The sequence below is a fragment of the Anolis sagrei genome, chromosome 6 (genome assembly GCF_037176765.1).
Source record: "Anolis sagrei isolate rAnoSag1 chromosome 6, rAnoSag1.mat, whole genome shotgun sequence".
Lineage (NCBI taxonomy): Eukaryota > Metazoa > Chordata > Lepidosauria > Squamata > Dactyloidae > Anolis > Anolis sagrei.
In genome coordinates, this window is record NC_090026.1 from 2,422,431 (window position 1) to 2,443,882 (window position 21,452).

At 48.9% G+C, this 21,452-nt stretch overlaps 1 protein-coding gene across 1 annotated transcript in view; it reads right to left on the reverse strand.

Moving 5' to 3' along the window:
• Window positions 1–21,452, reverse strand: part of SLC12A9 (solute carrier family 12 member 9) — a 31,106-nt gene that overhangs the window by 7,174 nt on the left and 2,480 nt on the right. Inside the window, exons 2-12 of the mRNA XM_067469660.1 lie at window positions 16,937–17,202; window positions 15,386–15,520; window positions 13,383–13,514; window positions 12,009–12,299; window positions 10,050–10,157; window positions 8,608–8,719; window positions 6,067–6,224; window positions 5,853–5,935; window positions 4,000–4,124; window positions 3,684–3,876; window positions 1,024–1,198 (exon numbers count right to left, since the gene is read on the reverse strand). Of these exons, the coding sequence (XP_067325761.1) occupies window positions 1,024–1,198; window positions 3,684–3,876; window positions 4,000–4,124; window positions 5,853–5,935; window positions 6,067–6,224; window positions 8,608–8,719; window positions 10,050–10,157; window positions 12,009–12,299; window positions 13,383–13,514; window positions 15,386–15,520; window positions 16,937–17,159 (1,735 nt within the window). The 5' untranslated portion in view covers window positions 17,160–17,202. The remainder of the gene's footprint in view (window positions 1–1,023; window positions 1,199–3,683; window positions 3,877–3,999; window positions 4,125–5,852; window positions 5,936–6,066; window positions 6,225–8,607; window positions 8,720–10,049; window positions 10,158–12,008; window positions 12,300–13,382; window positions 13,515–15,385; window positions 15,521–16,936; window positions 17,203–21,452) is intronic.

Sequence of the window (21,452 nt, forward strand, 5' to 3'; positions counted from 1 at the left end):
TTCCACTGCTGAACGGCTCTCACAGTCAGGAAGTTCTTCCTCATGTTCAGATGGAATCTCCTCTCTTGTAGTTTGAAGCCATTGTTGCACGTCCTAGTCTCCAAGGAAGCAGAACACAAGTTTGCTCCCTCCTCCTCCCTGTGGCTTCCTCTCACATATTTATACATGGCTATCATATCTCCTCTCAGCCTTTCTTCTTCAGGCTAAACATGCCCAGCTCCTTAAGCCGCTCCTCATAGGGCTTGTTCTCCAGACCCTTGATCATTTTAGTCGCCCTCCTCTGGACACATTCCAGCTTGTCAATATCTCTCTTCAATTGTGGGGCCCAGAATTGGACACAATATTCCAGGTGTGGTCTAACCAAGGCAGAATAGAGCATGGGGAGCATGACTTCCCTAGATCTAGACACTATGCTCCTATTGATGCAGGCCAAAATCCCATTGGCTTTTTTTGCTGCCACATCACATTCCTGGCTCATGTTTAACTTGTTGTCCACGAGGACTCCAAGATCTTTTTCACACGTACTGCTCTCGAGCCAGACGTCCCCCATTCTGTCTCTTTGCATTTCGTTTTTCCTGCCAAAGTGGAGTATCTTGCATTTGTCCCTGTTGAACTTCATTTTGTTAATTTTGGCCAGTCATCTCTCTAATCTGTCGAGATCCCTTTGAATCCTGCTCCTGTTCTCTGGAGTATTGGTTCTCCCTCCCAATTTGGTGTCGTCTGCAAACTTGATGATCCTGCTTTCTAGCCCTTCATCTAAGTCATTAATAAAGATCCTGAGCAGGACCGGGCCCAGGATGGAATCCTGCGGCACTCCACTCGTAGTTTTGAATGGGAGACTACTACCACCACGGTGCGTGTCAAGGGATTGCAATGAAAGAATCTTGTTTGGATAGTCTGGATATGTCACCGGCAAGAGCTGATAACACTGGAGTAATTGGATCCCCTGACATAATACAAAGGCAAATTTCTTATGCCCCCCCCCCCAACACACAGCCCCCTTAGTGTGGGGAGAGGTCTTACCGAGGTCCCCGATCTCCACGTGTCCCAGGACAAAGAGGCCTCCCTTCTTGAGGTGGTTGATGAACTTCATGAGCTGGGAGCCGCCCCGAGGGTTGGCCACCATCAGCAGGATCTGCGGCCGCCAGAACTTGACGTGGTCCTTCCGGATGTCCAGGAGGAGCAAGTATTTCCGCACCTTTTATCAATTGGGGCAGAAATAATAATAATAATAATAATAATAATAATAATAATAATACCTTTTATTTATTATCCACCTCTCTTGATGGCTCGAGGCTGGGTACAACAAAGTCAAAACATATGAACATAAATAAAATATATATACAATAAAATACAAGCAGTCCTCGAGTTACAAACATCCAACTTACAAAGGGCTCCTAGTTAAGAACAGGGTGAGATGACAGGAAGTGGGAGAAATCTTCCTCTAAGAAGGGAAGGTCACTCCTGGAAGAGTTGTTATCATGGGTATTGTCGAAGGCTTTTATGGCCGGAATCACTGGGTTGTTGTAGGTTTTTTTCAGGCTATATGGCCATGTTCTAGAGGCATTCTCTCCTGACGTTTCACCTGCATCTATGGCAAGCATCCTCAGAGGTAGTGAGGTCTGTTGGAACTAGGAAAATGGGTTTATATATCTGTGGAATGACCAAGGTCGGCAAAGGACTCTTGTCTGCTGGAGCTAGGTGTGAATGTTTCAACTGACCACCTTGATTAGCATGCAATGGCCTGACTGTGCCTAGAGCAAACTTTTGTTGAGAGGTGATTAGATGTCCTTGTTTGTTTCCTCTCTGTTGTTGTACTGTTCTAATTTTAGAGTTTTTTAATACTGGGAGCCAGATTTTGTTCATTTTCATGGTTTCCTCCTTTCTCTTGAAATTGTCCACATGCTTGTGTATTTCAATGGCTTCTTTGTGTAGTCTGGACCACTCTCACAACCACCATGATAGACCTAGATCCAGCAGACAAGAGTCCTTTGTCCCACCTGGTCATTCCACAGATATATAAACCCTGCTGGAAGAGGTGGGTCTTCAGTTGACTCTTCCATTCTGACAGCTTGTTAATAATAATAATAATAATAATTATTATTATTATTATTATATTCCGCCCTCTCTCCCCCAGGGGACTCAGGGCAGATCACAGTACATATATATGGCAAACATTCAATGCCGCTTTGGATAGACAATTCAGAGACAGACAGAACAGAAAGGAGGTATGTTGTGTCAATGTCAACATCCAGCTTTTTGGCACCTTGGAAGGTTGTGCTTGAATCCAGCCACAGGGGGGTGCTGTCGCTCCCTCCTTTATGACAAAGAGCCATCAGGAATTCTTCTATTTTGGTCACCCGACATTTTCTGATCTTTTTTCTTTATGGTGTCGTAAAATACCTCCCCCACTTGTTTTTAGCGGTACCTAATTTCTCTAATTACAGCTCAAGCTGTTTTTGAACTGCTTAGATCAACAGTAAGCTGGGCTTGACAATTGGCACCTGGAGCTTCGAACCAGCAACCAACTTTTCTGGGTTGTTGTAGGTTTTTCCGGGCTATATGGCCATGGTCTGGAGGCAATTTTTCTCCTGACGTTTTGCCTGCATCTATGGCAAGCATCCTCAGAGGTAGTGAGGTCTGTTGGAACTAGGAAAAAGGGTTTATATATCTTGGTTGGTCTGGGTCAAAGGAACCACTGACCGCAGAGGGAAGCTGATGAGGAAACACAACATATCAACTATCTACAGACCCACCAAGAAAATCCAACAAATCCACCAAAGGACAAGAGGGATCCTCTCACCTCTGCAGGAGTCTACCGTGACCCATGCAGCTGTGGACAAGTCTACATAGGGACCACCAAACGCGGCATTGCCCAGACACGCATCAAGGAACATGAAAGGCACTGCAAACTACTCCAACCAGAGAAGTCAGCCATAGCAGAGCACATGATGAACCAACCTGGACACAGCAAATTATTGGAGAACACAGAAGTGCTGGACCACACCAACAACCACCATGTCAGACTACACAGAGAAGCCATTGACATCCACAAGAAGCAGGTGGGGAATTTCAACAGAAAGGAGGAAACAATGAAAATGAACAAAATCTGGCTAGCAGTATTAAAAAAACTCAAAAATTACAACAGCAAAACAACAGAGGGGAAACAAACAGGCACATAAAATCACTCTCAACAAAAGATCCCCCCCGGGCACTTCCAAGCCATTGAATGCTAATCAAGGTGATCAGCTGAAACATTCACAGCTAGCCCCAGCAGACAAGAGTCCTTTGTCTCACCCTGGTCATTCCACAGATATATAAACCCATTTTTCCTACTTCCAACAGACCTCATTACCTCTGAGGATGCTTGCCATAGATGCAGGCGAAACGTCAGGAGAAAAATTGCCTCCAGACCATGGCCATATAGCCCGGAAAAACCTACAACAACCCAGTGATTCCGGCCATGGAAGCCTTCGACAATACAACCAACTTTTCGGTTGGTAGATCTTATCATTGCTGGTGATTTACCAGCTGTGTTAAACCCTGGCCCATTTAGCTGTTAGATCTCTTCCACAGAAACGAGAGGGGTTCAAATCCCACTAGACACGCAGGCTATTATTTGGAGATGTGGCTGCTTCTGTGGAGAGCTCTCCATGTTGGTACCTGCACCTTTTGCCCCATACCTGGTGGAAGATGAGGGCCTGGCTGATGTAGCCCCAGGAGGAGGCGGCCGAGCGGAGGTGGATGAAGCCCAGGAGCAGGACCATGAGGCCCAGGCTGCCCGAAGCCCCGGCCGGACTGATCAGGAACATCATCACCAGGCAGGAGACGATGCCCAGGAAGCAGGTGTGCCACGAGAAGAGCTGGAAGGTGGGCCTGCAGAAGGAGAAGGCCGTCAGCTTCAGACCGATCCATATCACCCAAATGATCCCTTCCTTCCGCATCCCTCTCACATGCCCTGAGTGACCCTCCCACCCACCCGCCAGACGCCTCACCCACCGGAAGTTGGGGGCAGAAGCCCACTCCAGCGCCAGGCAGGCCAGGTCCACAGCAGCATAGGCCACGAGGTAGAAGACGGTCACAATGCCAGCAATGGTGTTGAGCTTCCCCACCAAGAGCACCAGCTGCGGAGGGAGGAGGCAGGCGGAAAGGGTTTGTTTTGGACTGCTTTTAGTCTTGGAAATCATAGAATCCTAGAGTTGGAAGAGACCTCCTGGGCCATCCAGTCCAACCCCATTCTGCCAAGAAGCAGGAATATTGCATTCAAAGCACCCCTGACAGATGGCCATCCAGCCTCTGTTTCAAAGCTTCCAAAGAAGGAGCCTCCACCACACCCCGGGGCAGAGAGTTCCACTGCTGAACGGCTCTCACAGTCAGGAAGTTCTTCCCCATGTTCAGATGGAATCTCCTCTCTTGTAGTTTGAAGCCATTGTTCCTTTGCGTCCTAGTCTCCAAGGAAGCAGAAAACAAGCTTGCTCCCTCCTCCTCTCTGTGGCTTCCTCTCACATATGTATACATGGCTATCATATCTCCTCTCAGCCTTCTCTTCTTCAGGCTAAACATGCCCAGCTCCTTAAGCCGCTCCTCATGGGGCTTGTTCTCCAGACCCTTGATCATTTGAGTCGCCCTCCTCTGGACACATTCCAGCTTAGAGTCAATATCTCCCTTGAATTGTGGTGCCCAGAATTGGACACAGTATTCCAGATGTGGTCTAACCAAAGCAGAATAGAGGGCACTGAGAGGGAGGACTCCTCCTTGGTGGGCCACATAAGTGCCCTGGGTGGGCCACATGTGGCCCGTGGGCCGTAGTTTGAGGACCCCCTGCTTTAGATTTTGGACTGTTGATTCTAAGAAATATATCCTGTCTATCCGCAACTGGATTGATAAGCAATGTCGGTAGGCTGTTAGGAATTGTGGGTGTTGAAGTCCAAAACATCTGGAGGAGGGCCAACGTTTGCCCACGCCTGCTCTAGGATCTCCAAAAGGTCCTCCCAGACATGCCCATAGATGAGTGTTTCTCAACCTTCCTAATGCCGCGACCCCTTAATACAGTCCCTCATGTTGTGTTGACCCCCAACCATAGCACTGTTTTCGTTGCTACTTCATAACAGTCATTTTACTACTGTTATAAATCATAATGCACAATCAGATATGCAAGCTGTAGTTTCATTCACTGGACCAAACTGGGCACAAATACCCAGTGCACCTACATGTGAATGCTAGTGGGGTTGGGGGAGGATTGATTATGTAATTTGGGAGTTGTAGTTGCTGGGATTTATAGTTCACCTATAATCAAAGAGCATTCTGAACTCCACCAGCGATGGATTTGAACCTAATTAGCCACACAGAACTCCCATGACCAACGGAAAACACTGGAAAGGTTTGGTGGGTTGACCTTGATTTTGGGAGTTGTAGTTCACCTATATCCAGAGAGCACTGTGGACTCACGCAATGGTGGATCTGGACCAAACTTGGCACAAATACTCAATATGTGCAAATGTGAACACTGGTGGAGCCTGGGGAAAATAGACCTTGACTTTTGGGAGTTGTAGTTGCTAGGATTTATAGTTCATTACAATCAAAAAACATTCCAAACTCCACCAACGATAGAATTGGCTCAAACTTCCCACATGGAATCCCCATGACCATCAGGAAATACTGTGTTTTCTGATGGTCTTTGGCGACCCATCTGACACCCCTTCGCGACCCCCCCAGGGGTCCCGACCCCCAGGTTGAGAAACACTGCTATAGATGAAGCTGGAGGACAGTATGATCCCAATCAGGGGACCTTGTGGGGCTGATGGAGATGTTAAAGACTAGGAATGAAGGACACCTGGGAGCCAGGCCTTTACCTGCACCAGGCCCCAGGTGTAGAGGACGGCCACCCAAGGGTTCCCTCCTTTGGAGACGATCTTGGCCGGCGCCAGGACGATCCCTGTTGAAGGAAAGAGAAAGACTACGATGGTAACGTCGTGTTTGCAAAGTGGGACACTCTGCAGGTGAGAAGTGGGCAAAGGCTAAGTTTTGAGGAGGTGGGAGAAGCAAAAGGAGGGCAAGGGGTCCCACCGAAGAGGTCGTCCTTGGCCAAGGCGTGGAGGATGCGGGAGGCGCCAATGAGGTTGCTCATGGAGGCTGAGAGGGAAGCCGAGTAGATGCCCACCAGGACGAAAGGCGGCCAGACATTGATGGAGCGGAAGAAGCCATAGTCGCCCTGCAGCAGAGCCCTGCAGAGTGGGAGAAAGTGATGTTTTGCGGCGCCTTCTATTACCACGCTTTGACCGGAGACCCAACCTTCACCAAAGCAGCTCTGTACGGAGGGGGCCTCCTCATCCTCAGCTGGCTCGCCATGGCTCCCTGACCCTCCCCACCCGCACTACAAATCCCAATTGAGTCCATTTTTCCTTCTAGCATGGGCCTGGGGACCTCCTTTGAGTTCTTCTACGACAGGCCTGGGCAACCTTGGGCCCTCCATGTGGTTTGGACTTTAAAACTAGCTTCTCTGGCTTGAGCCGAGGCCAGGAAATTCCCTCTTTCTCTGGTTTAAAACTGGCTTCTCTGGCTTGAGCCGAGGCCAGGAAATTCCCTCCTTCTCTGGTTTAAAACTGGCTTCTCTGGCTTGAGCCGAGGCCAGGAAATTCCTTCTTTCTCTGGTTTAAAACTGGCTTCTCTGGTTTGACACTGGCTTCTCTGGCTTGAGCCGAGGCCAGGAAATTCCCTCCTTCTCTGGTTTAAAACTGGCTTCTCTGGCTTGAGCTGAGGCCAGGAAATTCCCTCTTTCTCTGGTTTAAAACTGGCTTCTCTGGTTTGACACTGGCTTCTCTGGCTTGAGCCGAGGCCAGGAAATTCCCTCCTTCTCTGGTTTAAAACTGGCTTCTCTGGCTTGACACTGGCTTCTCTGGCTTGAGCTGAGGCCAGGAAATTCCCTCCTTCTCTGGTTTGACACTGGCTTCTCTGGCTTGAGCCAAGGTCAGGAAATTCCCTCTTTCTCTGGTTTAAAACTGGCTTCTCTGGCTTGAGCCGAGGCCAGGAAATTCCCTCTTTCTCTGGTTTAAAACTGGCTTCTCTGGTTTAAAACTAGCTTCTCTGGCTTGAGCCGAGGCCAGGAAATTCCCTCCTTCTCTGGTTTAAAACTGGCTTCTCTGGTTTAAAACTAGCTTCTCTGGCTTGAGCCGAGGCCAGGAAATTCCCTCCTCTGGTTTAAAACTGGCTTCTCTGTCTTGAGCCGAGGCCAGGAAATTCCCTCTTTCTCTGGTTTAAAACTGGCTTCTCTGGTTTAAAACTAGCTTCTCTGGCTTGAGCCGAGGCCAGGAAATTCCCTCCTTCTCTGGTTTAAAACTGGCTTCTCTGGTTTAAAACTAGCTTCTCTGGCTTGAGCCGAGGCCAGGAAATTCCCTCCTCTGGTTTAAAACTGGCTTCTCTGTCTTGAGCCAAGCCCAGGAAATTCCCTCTTTCTCTGGTTTAAAACTGGCTTCTCTGGCTTGAGCCGAGGCCAGGAAATTCCCTTTTTCTCTGGTTTAAAACTAGCTTCTCTAGCTTGGATATTTCCTCTTTCTCTGGTTTAAAACTGGCTTCTCTGGCTTGAGCCAAGCCCAGGAAATTCCCTCTTTCTCTGGTTTAAAACTGGCTTCTCTGGCTTGAGCCGAGGCCAGGAAATTCCCTCTTTCTCTAGTTTAAAACTGGCTTCTCTGGCTTAAGCCGAGCCCAGGAAATTCCCTCTTTCTCTGGTTTAAAACTGGCTTCTCTGGTTTGACACTGACTTCTCTGGCTTGAGCCGAGGACAGGAAATTCCCTCCTTCTCTGGTTTAAAACTGGCTTCTCTGGTTTGACACTGGCTTCTCTGGCTTGAGCCGAGGCCAGGAAATTCCCTCCTTCTCTGGTTTAAAACTGGCTTCTCTGGCTTGAGCCAAGGCCAGGAAATTCCCTCCTTCTCTGGTTTAAAACTGGCTTCTCTGGCTTGAGCTGAGGCCAGGAAATTCCCTCCTTCTCTGGTTTAAAACTGGCTTCTCTGGTTTTACACTGGCTTCTCTGGCTTGAGCTGAGGCCAGGAAATTCCCTCCTTCTCTGGTTTAAAACTGGCTTCTCTGGCCTGAGCCGAGGCCAGGAAATTCCCTCTTTCTCTGGTTTAATACTGGCTTCTCTGGTTTTACACTGGCTTCTCTGGCTTGAGCTGAGGCCAGGAAATTCCCTCCTTCTCTGGTTTAAAACTGGCTTCTCTGGCCTGAGCCGAGGCCAGGAAATTCCCTCTTTCTCTGGTTTAATACTGGCTTCTCTGGTTTTACACTGGCTTCTCTGGCTTGAGCTGAGGCCAGGAAATTCCCTCTTTCTCTGGTTTAAAACTGGCTTCTCTGGCTTGAGCCAAGGCCAGGAAATTCCCTCCTTCTCTGGTTTAAAACTGGCTTTAAATGGCTGGTTCTGGTTGGAATCACAGCAAACACACAACATACACTAGGCATGGGCCAACTTTGGCCCTCCCTCCAGGTGTTTTGGACTTCAACTCCCACAATTCCTAACAGCCGGTAGGCTGTTAGGAATTGTGGGAGTTGAAGTCCAAAACACCTGGAGGGAGGGCCAAAGTTGGCCCATGCCTGGCATACACAAACACCTTACCTCTCACAGGTGAAGCTGGTCATGAAGAAGAGGAAGAAATAGATGACGAAGGTGTAGACCACGGCCACGATCGTGCCCTTGGGGATGGAGCTGCTGGCGTTCTTCAGTTCCCCTGGTCCAAAGGAAGACCAGGACAAGGTCATCTAACAGTCATGGATTGGGAAAAGGGCACGTTTCCCCACAGATAACCTCAGCCAGCCTCCAAACAGTTCAGAAACCCAAGCTACCCACAAAAGGCTGACCCAGATCTGCAGCCAAAAAATATTATTATTATTATTATTATTATTATTATTATTATTATTATTTATGATAAGAGTCATATGGCATTTATGTTCTGACTTGGTTGGGACAGCGGGTGAGGTTTAGTGAGGATGAAGAAGAGATTGTGAAATGCGCAAAGAGGGTTTTAATGCATTTAAAAAAGTAACTTTAACAACGGAGCCTGGAAAATCTGCAACTGTAAGCTTCAGTAGACATCCCATGCTTTTCAACCACTCTTTTGTCAAAGTTTTATGTTCTAATGGATTTTACCTGGGAATTTTAGTTTATATTTAATCCTGTTTTAATGTTTGCATATTTTAAATTGTATGCTAATGCTTTTATGTTAAGCTGTTTTGGGTCTCCTTTGGGGGAGACAATAACAATAACAATAACAAAAAGAAGAAGAAAAAGAAGCTAGTAAAAGTGGTCCCAGTGGTGATTGGCATACTGGGTACAGTGCCTAAAGACCTTGGCCTGCACTTAAACACAACCAGCACTGCCAAAATTATCATCTGCTGCCTGCAAAAGGCCACCCTACTAGGATCTGTATGCATTATACGGTGATACATTATGCAGTCCTAGACACTTAGGAAGTGTCCGATGTGTGATCCAATACAACAGCCAGCAGAGTGATCATCTAATCACCTCTCAACAAAAGTTTGCTCTAGGCACTGTCAGGCCATTATATGCTAATCAAGGTGGTCACTTGAAACATTCCCACCTAGCTCCAGCAGACAAGAGTCCTTTGTCCCACCCTGGTCATTCCACAGATATATAAACCCTTTTTCCTAGTACCAACAGACCTCACTACCTCTGAGGATGCTTGCCATAGATGCAGGCAAAACGTCAGGAGAGAATGCCTCTAGACCAGGGCCATATAGCCCGGAAAAACCTACAACAACCCAGAGTGATCTTGTTTGCTGTGGACTAATTTTGTTGTGTTTCTAATAATAATAATTTCCAAATTAGAATTCAGCTTTGCATTTGGCATCATCTAGTGTTCAGTCTTGTAATTACAAGTTAAAATGGACTTTTCAACCATTTCCACTTTTGGACCGTGCCCTGGTCCCTAACCCATCGAAGCAAGGGAAGCGGATAATCTTCAACATTGAACATCTGTGTCATAAACTATTCTTGTACTACACATGCATGGAGCTCTAGGAGTAGTAGAACCTCCTCACCTGACATGTTGGAGCCTGCCATGATCCCCGTGCATCCGTTGAACATGACGGCAAAGACGGTGGCGAAGGACATCATGTTGTTTGTGGTGTAATCGCGAGCGTACATGGCTGCAAAGGGAGGAAGAGGAGGAGAGGAAGAGCCCAGAGAGGTGATGGATGGGGAGAGAAAGAAAGGGAGAACCTCAACCTTCATTTACATCATGCATGGGCCAACTAGGGCCCTTCCTCCAGATGTTTTGGACCCCCAACTCCCATAACGTGGGTATGCAGATGACCCTTTGATTGACTTAAGTGTCCACTTCCAAGGGGACAAAGACATGGGCCAACTAGGGCCTTCCCTCCAGGTGTTTTGGACCCCCAACTCCCATACCGTGGGTATGCAGATGACCCTTTGATTGACTTAAGTGTCCACTTCCAAGGGGACAAAGACATGGGCCAACTAGGGCCTTCCCTCCAGGTGTTTTGGACCCCCAACTCCCATACCGTGGGTATGCAGATGACCCTTTGATTGACTTAAGTGTCCACTTCCAAGGGGACAAAGACATGGGCCAACTAGGGCCTTCCCTCCAGGTGTTTTGGACCCCCAACTCCCATAATGTGGGTATGCAGATGATCCTTTGATTGACTTAAGTGTCCACTTCCAAGGGGACAAAGACATGGGCCAACTAGGGCCCTCCCTCCAGGTGTTTTGGACCCCCAACTCCCATAACGTGGGTATGCAGATGATCCTTTGATTGACTTAAGTGTCCACTTCCAAGGGGACAAAGACATGGGCCAACTAGGGCCTTCCCTCCAGGTGTTTTGGACCCCCAACTCCCATAACGTGGGTATGAAGATGATCCTTTGACTGACTTAAGTGTCCAGTTCCAAGGGGACAAAGACATGGGCCAACTTGGGCCCTCCCTCCAAGTGTTTTGGACTCCCAACTCCCATAACGTGGGTATGAAGATGATCCTTTGACTGACTTAAGTGTCCAGTTCCAAGGGGACAAAGACATGGGCCAACTTGGGCCCTCCCTCCAAGTGTTTTGGACTCCCAACTCCCATAACGTGGGTATGAAGATGATCCTTTGACTGACTTAAGTGTCCAGTTCCAAGGGGACAAAGACATGGGCCAACTTGGGCCTTCCCTCCAGGTGTTTTGGACTCCCAACTCCCATAATGCGGATATGCAGATGATCCTTTGACTGACTTAAGTGTCCAGTTCCAAGGGGACAAAGACATGGACCAACTAGGGCCCTCCCTCCAGGTGTTTTGGACTCCGAACTCCCATAACGTGGGTATGCAGATGACCCTTTGATTGACTTAAGTGTCCAGTTCCAAGGGGACAAAGACATGGGCCAACTAGGGCCTTCCCTCCAGGTGTTTTGGACCCCCAACTCACATAACGTGGGTATGCAGGTGACCCTTTGATTGACTTAAGTGTCCAGTTCCAAGGGGACAAAGACATGGACCAACTAGGGCCCTCCCTCCAGGTGTTTTGGACTCCCAACTCCAACAACGCGGGTATGCAGATGATCCTTTGATTGACTTAAGTGTCCACTTCCAAGGGGACAAAGACATGGGCCTACTAGAGCCTTCCCTCTACTAGGCCCTAGTAGACATGGGCCTACTAGGGCCTACTAGGGCCTTCCCTAGGGCATTGGGTGTTTTGATTGACTTAAGTGTCCCTTTGATTGACTTAAGTGTCCAGTTCCAAGGGGACAAAGACATGGGCCAACTAGGGCCCTCCCTCCAGGTGTTTTGGGCTGTTAGGAATTATGGGAGTTGGAGTCCTGGAGGGTGGGCCCAAGTTGGCCCATGTCTTTGTCCCCTTGGAACTTCACACTGAAGTCAATCAAGAAATCATCTGCATACCCATGTTATGGGAGCTGAAGTCCAAAAGAGCTGAAGGGAAGACCCAAGTTGGCCCATGCTCAATATAGATGTGCCTCAGGGCAGCTTCACATTGCCTACCTACCGTAGAGGTTGTCCCGGAGGGTGGAGATGTTGAATCCAGTGAAGGAGGCATTGAAGCTGTGGTTGCCGTCGCGGGAGATGGAGATCTCCCTGGGTGAGACGGCGAAGAAACTGGCGAAGATGGTGACCAGGACCAGGTTGACCACCAGGAAGATGAAGAAGGCGGCCCGGGAGTAGATGTGGGAGCCCACCAGGCAGACCAGCAGGCAGAGGAAGAGCACCACCGAGCCATACAGGAAGCTGTACAGGTAGCCCTGGGGCAGGGCCTTCGAGCCCGGCGGCACTGACCCATCTGTCAGAGAGAAAAGGGCAGGATAAGTGCATGTCAGATGCCCCAAACTTTGCCTGGACCCCCATATCCCATCACAACCACAATCTGCAGAAATACTTCACTTTTCTTGAAGCAATGAAGCTTCTCACTACAGGTCCTTCACTCTGGATGAGTCCTACAAGACCTCGAGTAGGCATCACTCTTGTTTAGCTTGACCAACAGAGTCTGGGGATTGATTTATATGCCTCTGAACCTTTCCCCAAAATTCGTACCCGCAACTGGATGGAGTCTTGGGTGAGAACGAGATTCCTCTCCAGATGTGGTTGGACTGCAACATCCATAAGTTCCTAGCCAGTATGGTTAGGGGTGAGGAATTTTTGGGGTATTGGAACCCAACAATGCTTGGATCCTGGGATAGATAGATCTGTTGATTGATAAGTCCACTGACCATAGGATCCTGGGAGTTATTGTCCAAAGAAAGGGACTTCTCTTTGGCCTGCATCAATAGGAGCATAGTGTCTAGATCTAGGGAAGTAATGCTCCCCATGCTCTATTCTGCTTTGGTTAGACCACACCTGGAATATTGTGTCCAATTCTGGGCACCACAATTCAAGAGAGACATTGACAAGCTGGAATGTGTCCAGAGGAGGGCGACTAAAATGATAAAAGGTCTGGAGAACAAGCCCTATGAGGAGCGGCTTAAGGAGCTGGGCATGTTTAGCCTGAAGAAGAGAAGGCTGAGAGGAGATATTATAGTCATGTATAAATATGTGAGAGGAAGCCACAGGGAGGAGGAGGGAGCAAGCCTGTTTTTTGCTTCCTGGAGACTAGGACACGCAACAATGGCTTCAAACTACAAGAGAGGCGATTCCATCTGAACATGAGGAAGAACTTCCTGATTGTGAGAGCTGTTCAGCAGTGGAACTCTCTGCCCCGGAGTGTGGTGGAGGCTCCTTCTTTGGAAGCTTTGAAACAGAGGCTGGATGGCCATCTGTCAGGGGTGCTTTGAATGCAATATTCCTGCTTCTTGGCAGAATGGGGTTGGACTGGATGGCCCAGGAGGTCTCTTCCAACTCTTGGATTCTAGGATTCTATGATGCTCACCTGCTCCAAAGTCATCCAGAATGGCTTCAACCAGCCCCAGGACGTAAACCCCGCAGGCGCAGACGTTGGCCAGGTAGAACATCAGGCCGATGCTCCCCCCGAACTCGGGGCCCAGCGTCCGGCTGATCATGACTGAAGAAAGAGGCAGTTAAGGCCGTATTTCCAAAGAGGGACAAGAGGAACTGGCATGCCTGTTGCACTCTGACCTTGAGACACCTTTTCACCCAGGACCACCCCAAAGTCCAGTAGGACTTCCTTGGAGACTAGGACGTGGAACAATGGCTTCAAACTGCGTGCAATTATCTCGGATCACTAGCAGACTCATCACAGAGATTCCATCTGAACATGAGGAAGAACTTTCTGACTGTGAGAGCCGTTCAGCAGTGGAACTCTCTGCCCCAGAGGGAGTGTGGTGGAGGCTCCTTCTATGGAAGCTTTTAAACAGGGGCTGGATGGCCATCTGTCAGGGGTGATTTGAATGCAATATTCCTGCTTCTTGGCAGAATGGGGTTGGACTGGATGGCCCATGAGGTCTCTTCCAACTCTTTGATTCTACGATTCTATGACTAACTACAGAAGTTGATTAAGAAAAGCATGTACAAATGGAAAAGAAAGTGCAAAATAGCAGCAATCCAATAATGGCAAAGTACATGAAGTCAAGAGAGCCAAAATCTCCATCACAAAGCCATAAGCATGAAAGCAGGAACATTTCCCAAGGCAAACCCTTCCAGGAACATAGGCAAACACAAGAAACTTGAATCATGAACTTGAGAGTCGAGACAGGAACACCATCCTTATGGCAACGTTGTCTCCTCTGAGAGACACCAAGTAAACACCACTTCATTTAAGCCCAGACATGACCAAAATGTCATGACATCGTGCCGAATGCACCTGGGCTTCAAGGACTTCTCATGGAATCCCTCAGAACTAATTTTGTTGTGTTTCTAATCATAATAATAATTTCCAAATATCTAAATTATAGCCGTGTGCTGCTTCCCTCTCCTTAGAATTCAGCTTGGCATTTGGCATCATCTAGTGTTCAGTCTTGTAATTACAAGTTAAAATGGACTTTTCAACCATTTCCACTTTTGGACCGTGCCCTGGTCCCTAACCCATTGAAGCAAGGGAAGCGTCTAATTAATCTATCTGACCGAACGCATCTCCCACTACGTCCCACCTCGGAGTTTAAGATCTTCCGGGGAGGCCCTGCTCTCGACCCCGCCTCTATCACAAGTGAGATTGGCGGGGACGAGGAGCAGGGCCTTCTCGGTGGTGGCCCCTCACCTATGGAATTCACTCCCCGGGGAAATTAGATCATCGTCATCCCTCCTTTCCTTTAGAAGGAAATTAAAAACATGGATTTGGGACCAGGCGTTTGGGCAATCTGGCAGATAAATAAAGGACTGCGACGACTGATAGGAATGGAAAATGTGGAATGAAGTTATGGACTCGGAGTTGCGAACGTTGAGCATGAGATTGGTTTTATTGACTATGATATATATTGATTGTTGCCGCCCTGAGTCCCCCCTCGGGAGTTGAGAAGGGCGGGGTAGAAGTACACGAAATAAATAAATAAATAATAACAATCTTTCACTCCCTCCATTCAGAGACCTAATCTGATTTCATGGGAAAACTCCCCATTGGCCGAAGACCATTTCCCAAGGGGACGAAAATCTTCACTTTCTATTGCTTGGGAACAAGCACAGGAATCCCAAACAGAAGCCTCCTCAGCCTGCAATTATCTCGGATCACTAGCAGACTAGTCACTTTGAAATGCATCTGATGTCCTCTGAAACATCAGAAAAATCCCCAGCTTGTGGCTAAGCCACAACAATGCCTCCCACAATCACCGGAGACTGACTTCTGTTCAAGGGCCAAAATCAGAACCTCCATTTTGAGTCACAGTCTATCTGCAATGACTGGACTCAGCCGGAGCCAGCTCATCTCCCTGTTTTGGGGTCTGGGGAAGGTCTGGCCTCACACACGAAATCACAGAAGGATACAGTAGGCACCCCCGGCTTGGACGGCCCCGTTGGTGGAGATGGCGCAGACGGAGAGGACGGTCAGCGAGATGATGAGGTAGGCCACCACCAGCATCAGGAGAGACTGCAGGAAGCCAGCGTGACCCACCACGAACCCTGCGAGGAGGAGACAGGACACATTTGGATGTCAGACACTGATTGGCTTGGCAAGGCGGATGGACACTGGTGGGTTCACCTTTGCCAAACCTAGGCTGATAGATCCTCTTTCCACACTGCAGAGGGCAAAGTGAAGCCCTTGACCCTTCCAGGCTCTGGCCAAAGAAGAAGGAAGGAAGGAAGGAAGAACGGAAGGAAGGAAGGAAGGAAGGAAGGAAGGAAGGAAGGAAGGAGGAAAACTGGGTTGTTGTAGGTTTTTTCGGGCTATATGGCCATGTTCTAGAGGCATTTCTCCTGACGATGTTCTAGAAGTCCTTGAAGCCCAGGTGCGTTCGGCACGATCTCATGAGTTCTTGGTCAGGCTCGGGCTTAAATGAAGGAGGAAAACTGCTTCAACCAGAAGTGGCAATTCAACTGTTAAATACGTTAGGCAGGTTAGCTCAAGCATGGGCAAACTTGAAAGAAGGAGGGAAGGAGAAAAGGAAAGAAAGAAAGGTAGAGAAGGAAGGAGGGAGAGAAGGAAATAAAAAGTGAAAGAGGGAAGGAAGGAGAGGCGGAACAAAAGAGAGAAAGAGGGAGGGAAGGAAGGAAGGAACGAGACAAGGAAGGATGGTACCAAAGAGCTAAGGAAGCGAGAAAAGAAACAAGTAGAGAAGAAAAATAGTAGGGAAAGAAAACGAGGGAAGGAAGGAAAGAGGGAGGGAAGGAAGGAGAAAAAGAAAGAAGGAGAGAAAGAGGCACAAAGAGGCAGTCAATCACGTAAGGCCTCCCCTGCAGATTTAGTAGCTCAAGGAAGTGATGCTACCCCTCTCTTCTGCTTTGGTTAGACCACATCTGGAATATTGTGTCCAATTCTGGGCACCACAATTCAAGAGAGATATTGACAAGCTGGAATGTGTCCAGAGGAGGGCGACTCAAATGATCAAGGGTCTGGAGAACAAGCCCTACGAGGAGCGGCTTAAGGAGCTGGGCATGTTTAGCCTGAAGAAGAGAAGGCTGACAGGGGATATGATAGCCATGTATAAATATGTGAGAGGAAGCCACAGGGAGGAGGAGGGAGCAAACTTGTTTTCTGCTTCCTTGGAGACTAGGACGCAATGGAACAATGGCTTCAAACTACAAGAGAGGAGATTCCATCTGAACATTAGGAAGAACTTCCTGACTGTGAGAGCCGTTCAGCAGTGGAACTCTCTGCCCCGGAGTGTGGTGGAGGCTCCTTCTTTGGAAGCTTTTAAGCAGAGGCTGGATGGCCATCTGTCAGGGGTGATTTGAATGCAATATTCCTGCTTCTTGGCAGAATGGGGTTGGACTGGATGGCCCAGGAGGTCTCTTCCAACTCTTTGATTCTATGATTCTATGAAGTTACATGTCAAAAATGAGGGCGTGTTGGGGACCCCCCAGGATCCCTCCACTCACCGACACGCATGAAGACCACGATGCTGAACATGGAGAGGACGGTGGGCACGATGACCCCGAAGAAGGTGGAGAGCTGCCTGGCTGGGTCCGGGTGGGCCCCCCCGGAGCCCCCCATGACCCCCACCACCAGGGGGGCCTCTTCCTGAGTGGCCCCCGGCATCTCCCCTTCGCCCCAGACACGGAAGAGGCGGTAGCTGAGCAGAGGGGAGCTCTCCGTAGACATGGAGGCCGGGCAGCGGCAATGGTGGCGGGGGTCCCCCGGTTACCTAGGAGGAGAGAAGGAGGCACAGGTGAGTCAAGAAGGGCTGCCAGGGGGGCTTCTGCCCAATGGCCAGAGGTGGGCAGAGAACATGTAGCCCAAACCCAGCCAATGTCCTTCCCAAACACGACAGCCCACTACCCATGGAATGCTTTCATTTGGGGACATTCTCATCCTAGATTTGAGGTGTTTCCTCCACCACAGGTAGGCATCCCAGAGTTCCTTTCTCTCTCCGTTGGTGTGGAATTTGCATGAGGCCCATTTCCTCTCCCTTAACTGCTTTCATTTGGGGACATTCTCATCCTAGATTTGAGGTGTTTCCTCCACCACAGGCAGGCATCCTGGGGTTCCTTTCTCTCTCCATTGGTGTGGAATTTGCATGAGGCCCACTGCCTCTCCCTTAACTGTTTTCGTTTGGGGACAATTCCATCCTAGATTTGAGTTGTTTCCACCACCACAGGTAGGCACCCCAAGGTTCCTTTATCTCTCAATTGGTGTGGAATTTGCACGCCCCCCCCCCCCACTGCCTTTCCCTTAACTGCTTTCGTTTGGGGACAATTCCATCCTAGATTTAAGGTGTTTCCTCCACCACAGGTAGGCACCCCCAGGGTTCCTTTCTCTCTCCATTGGTGTGGAATTTGCATGAGGCCCACTGCCTCTCCCTTAACTGCTTTTGTTTCGGGACAATTTCACCGTAGATTTGAGGTGTTTTCTCCACCACAGGAAGGCATCCCAGGGTTCCTTTCTCTCTCCATTGGTGTGGAATTTGCATGACCCTCGCCCACTGCCTCTCTCTTAACCCTTTCCTACACTTTCCCATGGCACACAGAAAACAGAGAGCGTTTGATCTGCAACTGAACAGATTGGAGGGGTTTGGGGGACTGACTCAACGGGATGGAAGTTGTAGTTCACTCTGAATTAAGGCAGAGCACTCTGACCCACTTCAATAAGGGACCTGGACCACATTTGGCACATAGAACCCCATGACCAAGTTTGGGGCAATTGACCTTGATTTATAGGAGTTGTAGTTCACCTAGATCCAGAGAGCACTGTGAACCAACCAACAATGGATCTGGATTAAACTTGCTACGGATGATGGGACTTGAAGTACCTTCACTTGCTTTCAGAAACCACTGTAACCCCCACGCATGATGGACATAGACCAGACTTGACACACGGTCTCTCCATGATGCAATGTATGTCCTGATGAGGGTTGGGGGAGGATGGACCAGGGCTGATGGGACTTGAAGTACCTTCACTCACTTTCAGGAACCACTGTAACCCCCACACATGACGGACTTAGACCAAACTTGACACACAGTCTCTCCATGATGCAATTTACATCCTAATGAGGGTTAGGGGAGGGTGGATCAGGGCTGATGGGATTTGCAGTACCTTCACTCACTTCCAGAAACCACCACGACCCCCACAAATGATGCACCTCAACCAAATTTGGCACACAGACTCCCTTTGATGCCCTTTATGTCCTGGTGACCCCCACACATGATGGACCTAGATCAAACTTGACACACGGTCTCTCCATGATGCAATTTATGTCCTGGTGAGGGTTATGGAAGAATGGACCACAGATGATGGGATTTGCAGAACCTTCAACCCCTTCCACAGACCAATAAGACCCCACAAATGATGCGCCTGGACCAAACCTGGGACACCAAACCCCCATAACTAACAGAATATACTGGAGGGGTCTTGGGAACTGACCCATCTGCGTGGGAATTGTAGTTCACCCTGCACCCAGAGCATTCTGAAGCTCCTAATGGTGGATCTGGAACACAGAACCCTGATGGCCAACAGAACATACTGGGGAGGGGGGGGGATGATCCACCCACCTGGGAGTTGTAGTTCACCTGCATCCAGAGAGCACTGAACTCTGCCAATGTCGGATCTGGACCAAACTTGCCACACAGACCCAGGATATAGAGTGGGTCATGGGGGCTCTGTGTGCCAAGTTTGGTCTTGATCAGTCATTGGATGAGGGTGGCAGTGGTTTCCGTAAGTGAGTGAAGGTACTGCAAGTCCCATCATCCATGATCCACCCTCCTCCAAACTGAAACAGGATGTAGATAGGGCCATGGGGGCTCAGTGTGCCAAGTTTTGTCTTGATCAGTAACTGGTTCAGGGTCACAGTGGTTTCAGTAAGTGAATGAAGGTACTGCAAGTCTCATCATCCATGGTCCACCCTCCTCCAAAACTGTAAATACTGGCAGGGTTTGGAGGTTACTACCCTTGGCTTCTGGGACTTGTAGTTCTCCCTTATCCAGAGAGCACTGAACCGAGTCAATGACAGATCTGAACCATCCTTGACACACAGACCCAACATGGCCAGCTGTGCATAGAAGCCTGGTTTGGGGAGGATTGACCCATGACTCTGGGAGTGGTAGTTCTCCCACATGGTTATGTATTTTCTAATGGGAGCATTCATAATAAACACAGTCAAAGACTGGTTTTGAGATGGTTGAAAAGAACTCTCTGAAGCTCTAGGTGCTCTTACTGCCTATTGCAGGGAATACCAGCTGATCCTTAATCCATCTAAAACACAGACATGTGCTTTTCACCTTAAGAACAAACAAGCATCCTGAGCTCTGAGGATTATTACCTGGGAAGGAATCCCACTGGAGCATTGCAGCACACCCAAACACCTGGGAGTCACTCTGGACCGTGCTCTGACCTACAAGAAGCACTGCCTGAACATCAAGCAAAAAGTGGATGCGAGAAACAATATCATACGAAAGCTGACTGGCACAACCTGGGGATCACAACCAGATACAGTGAAGACATCTGCCCTTGTGCTATGCTACTCTGCTGCTGAGTATGCATGCCCAGTGTGGAACACATCTCACCACACTAAAACAGTGGATGTGGCTCTTAATGAGACATGCCGCATTATCACGGGGTGTCTGCGCCCTACACCACTGGAGAAATTACACTGCTTAGCCGGTATCGCACCACCTGACATCCGCCGGGAAGTGGCAGCCAATAGTGAAAGGACCAAGGCAGAGACATCTCCAGCTCATCCCCTGTTTGGGTATCAGCCAGCATGTCAACAACTTAAATCAAGAAATAGTTTTCTAAGATTTGCAGAGACACTAGCTGGAACACCCCAGCAAGCGATAGTCCAAAAGTGGCAGGGGGTACCAGCCAATAGTGAAAGGACCAAGGCAGTGACATCTCCGGCTCATCCCTTGTTTGGGTATCAGTCAGCATGCCAACGACTTAAATCTAGAAATAGTTTTCTAAGATCTACAGAGACACTCGCTGGAACACCTCAGCAAGCGAGAGTCCAAAAGTGGCAGGCTCAAACCCAGAACCTCAACCAATGGCTGATACCCAATGAAAGACTCCCCCCTGGGCACACTTGGAAGGTGCTGAACAGACTGCGCTCTGGCACCACGAGATGCAGAGCCAACCTCAAGAAATGGGGCCACAAAGTGGAATCCTCGACATGCGAGTGTGGAGAAGAGCAAACGACTGACCACCTGCTGCAATGCACCCTGAGCCGTGCCACATGATGCACAATGGAGGACCTCCTTGCAGCCACACCAGAGGCACTCCAAGTGGCCAGATACTGCTCAAAATACATTCAATCAACTACCAAACTTGCAAATTTTGTATTTTGTCTGTTTGTTTGTTCTGTTCTGTTAGAAATGTAATACAATTGACTGGCTGCCCTGACACGACAAATAAATTTCTAATAAATACTGTTACTCGTTCACTAAATGATATGACCGAACACCTCCATTTGGTATTTGGGCCAAATTTGGTCCAGTGAATGAAAACATATCCTGCACATCCGATATTTACATTACAATTCATAACAGTATAGGTTAGGAAGTCGCAACAGAAATACTGTTATGGTTGGGGGTCAACACAACATGGGGTCACAGCATTCGCAAGGTTGAGAAACACTGCTCTAGAACACTTGAGCTGCATCTTCCTGCCTGGCAGATGGGGGTTGGACTACATGACCCTTTGGGGACCCCTTCCAACCCTTTCCTTTGAGAGTTTGAGCCCTTGTCTCTACATTTCGCGGCTCTATCGGTGGTGCTGGCGACTGACAGCTTGCCTGGCTCTGAAAGCGGATTTGGGGATCACAAGACGAGCCTCTTTCGTTCGGGACGGGAAAGTGAACGCCAGGGAGTCACATGAGCGTGACATGTTGGGCGCCCGAGAACGAGGGACGACTTCCTGTCTGGCTCTGCTTGTCAATCACGCTCCTCTCGCCCTCTGGACAAAGGC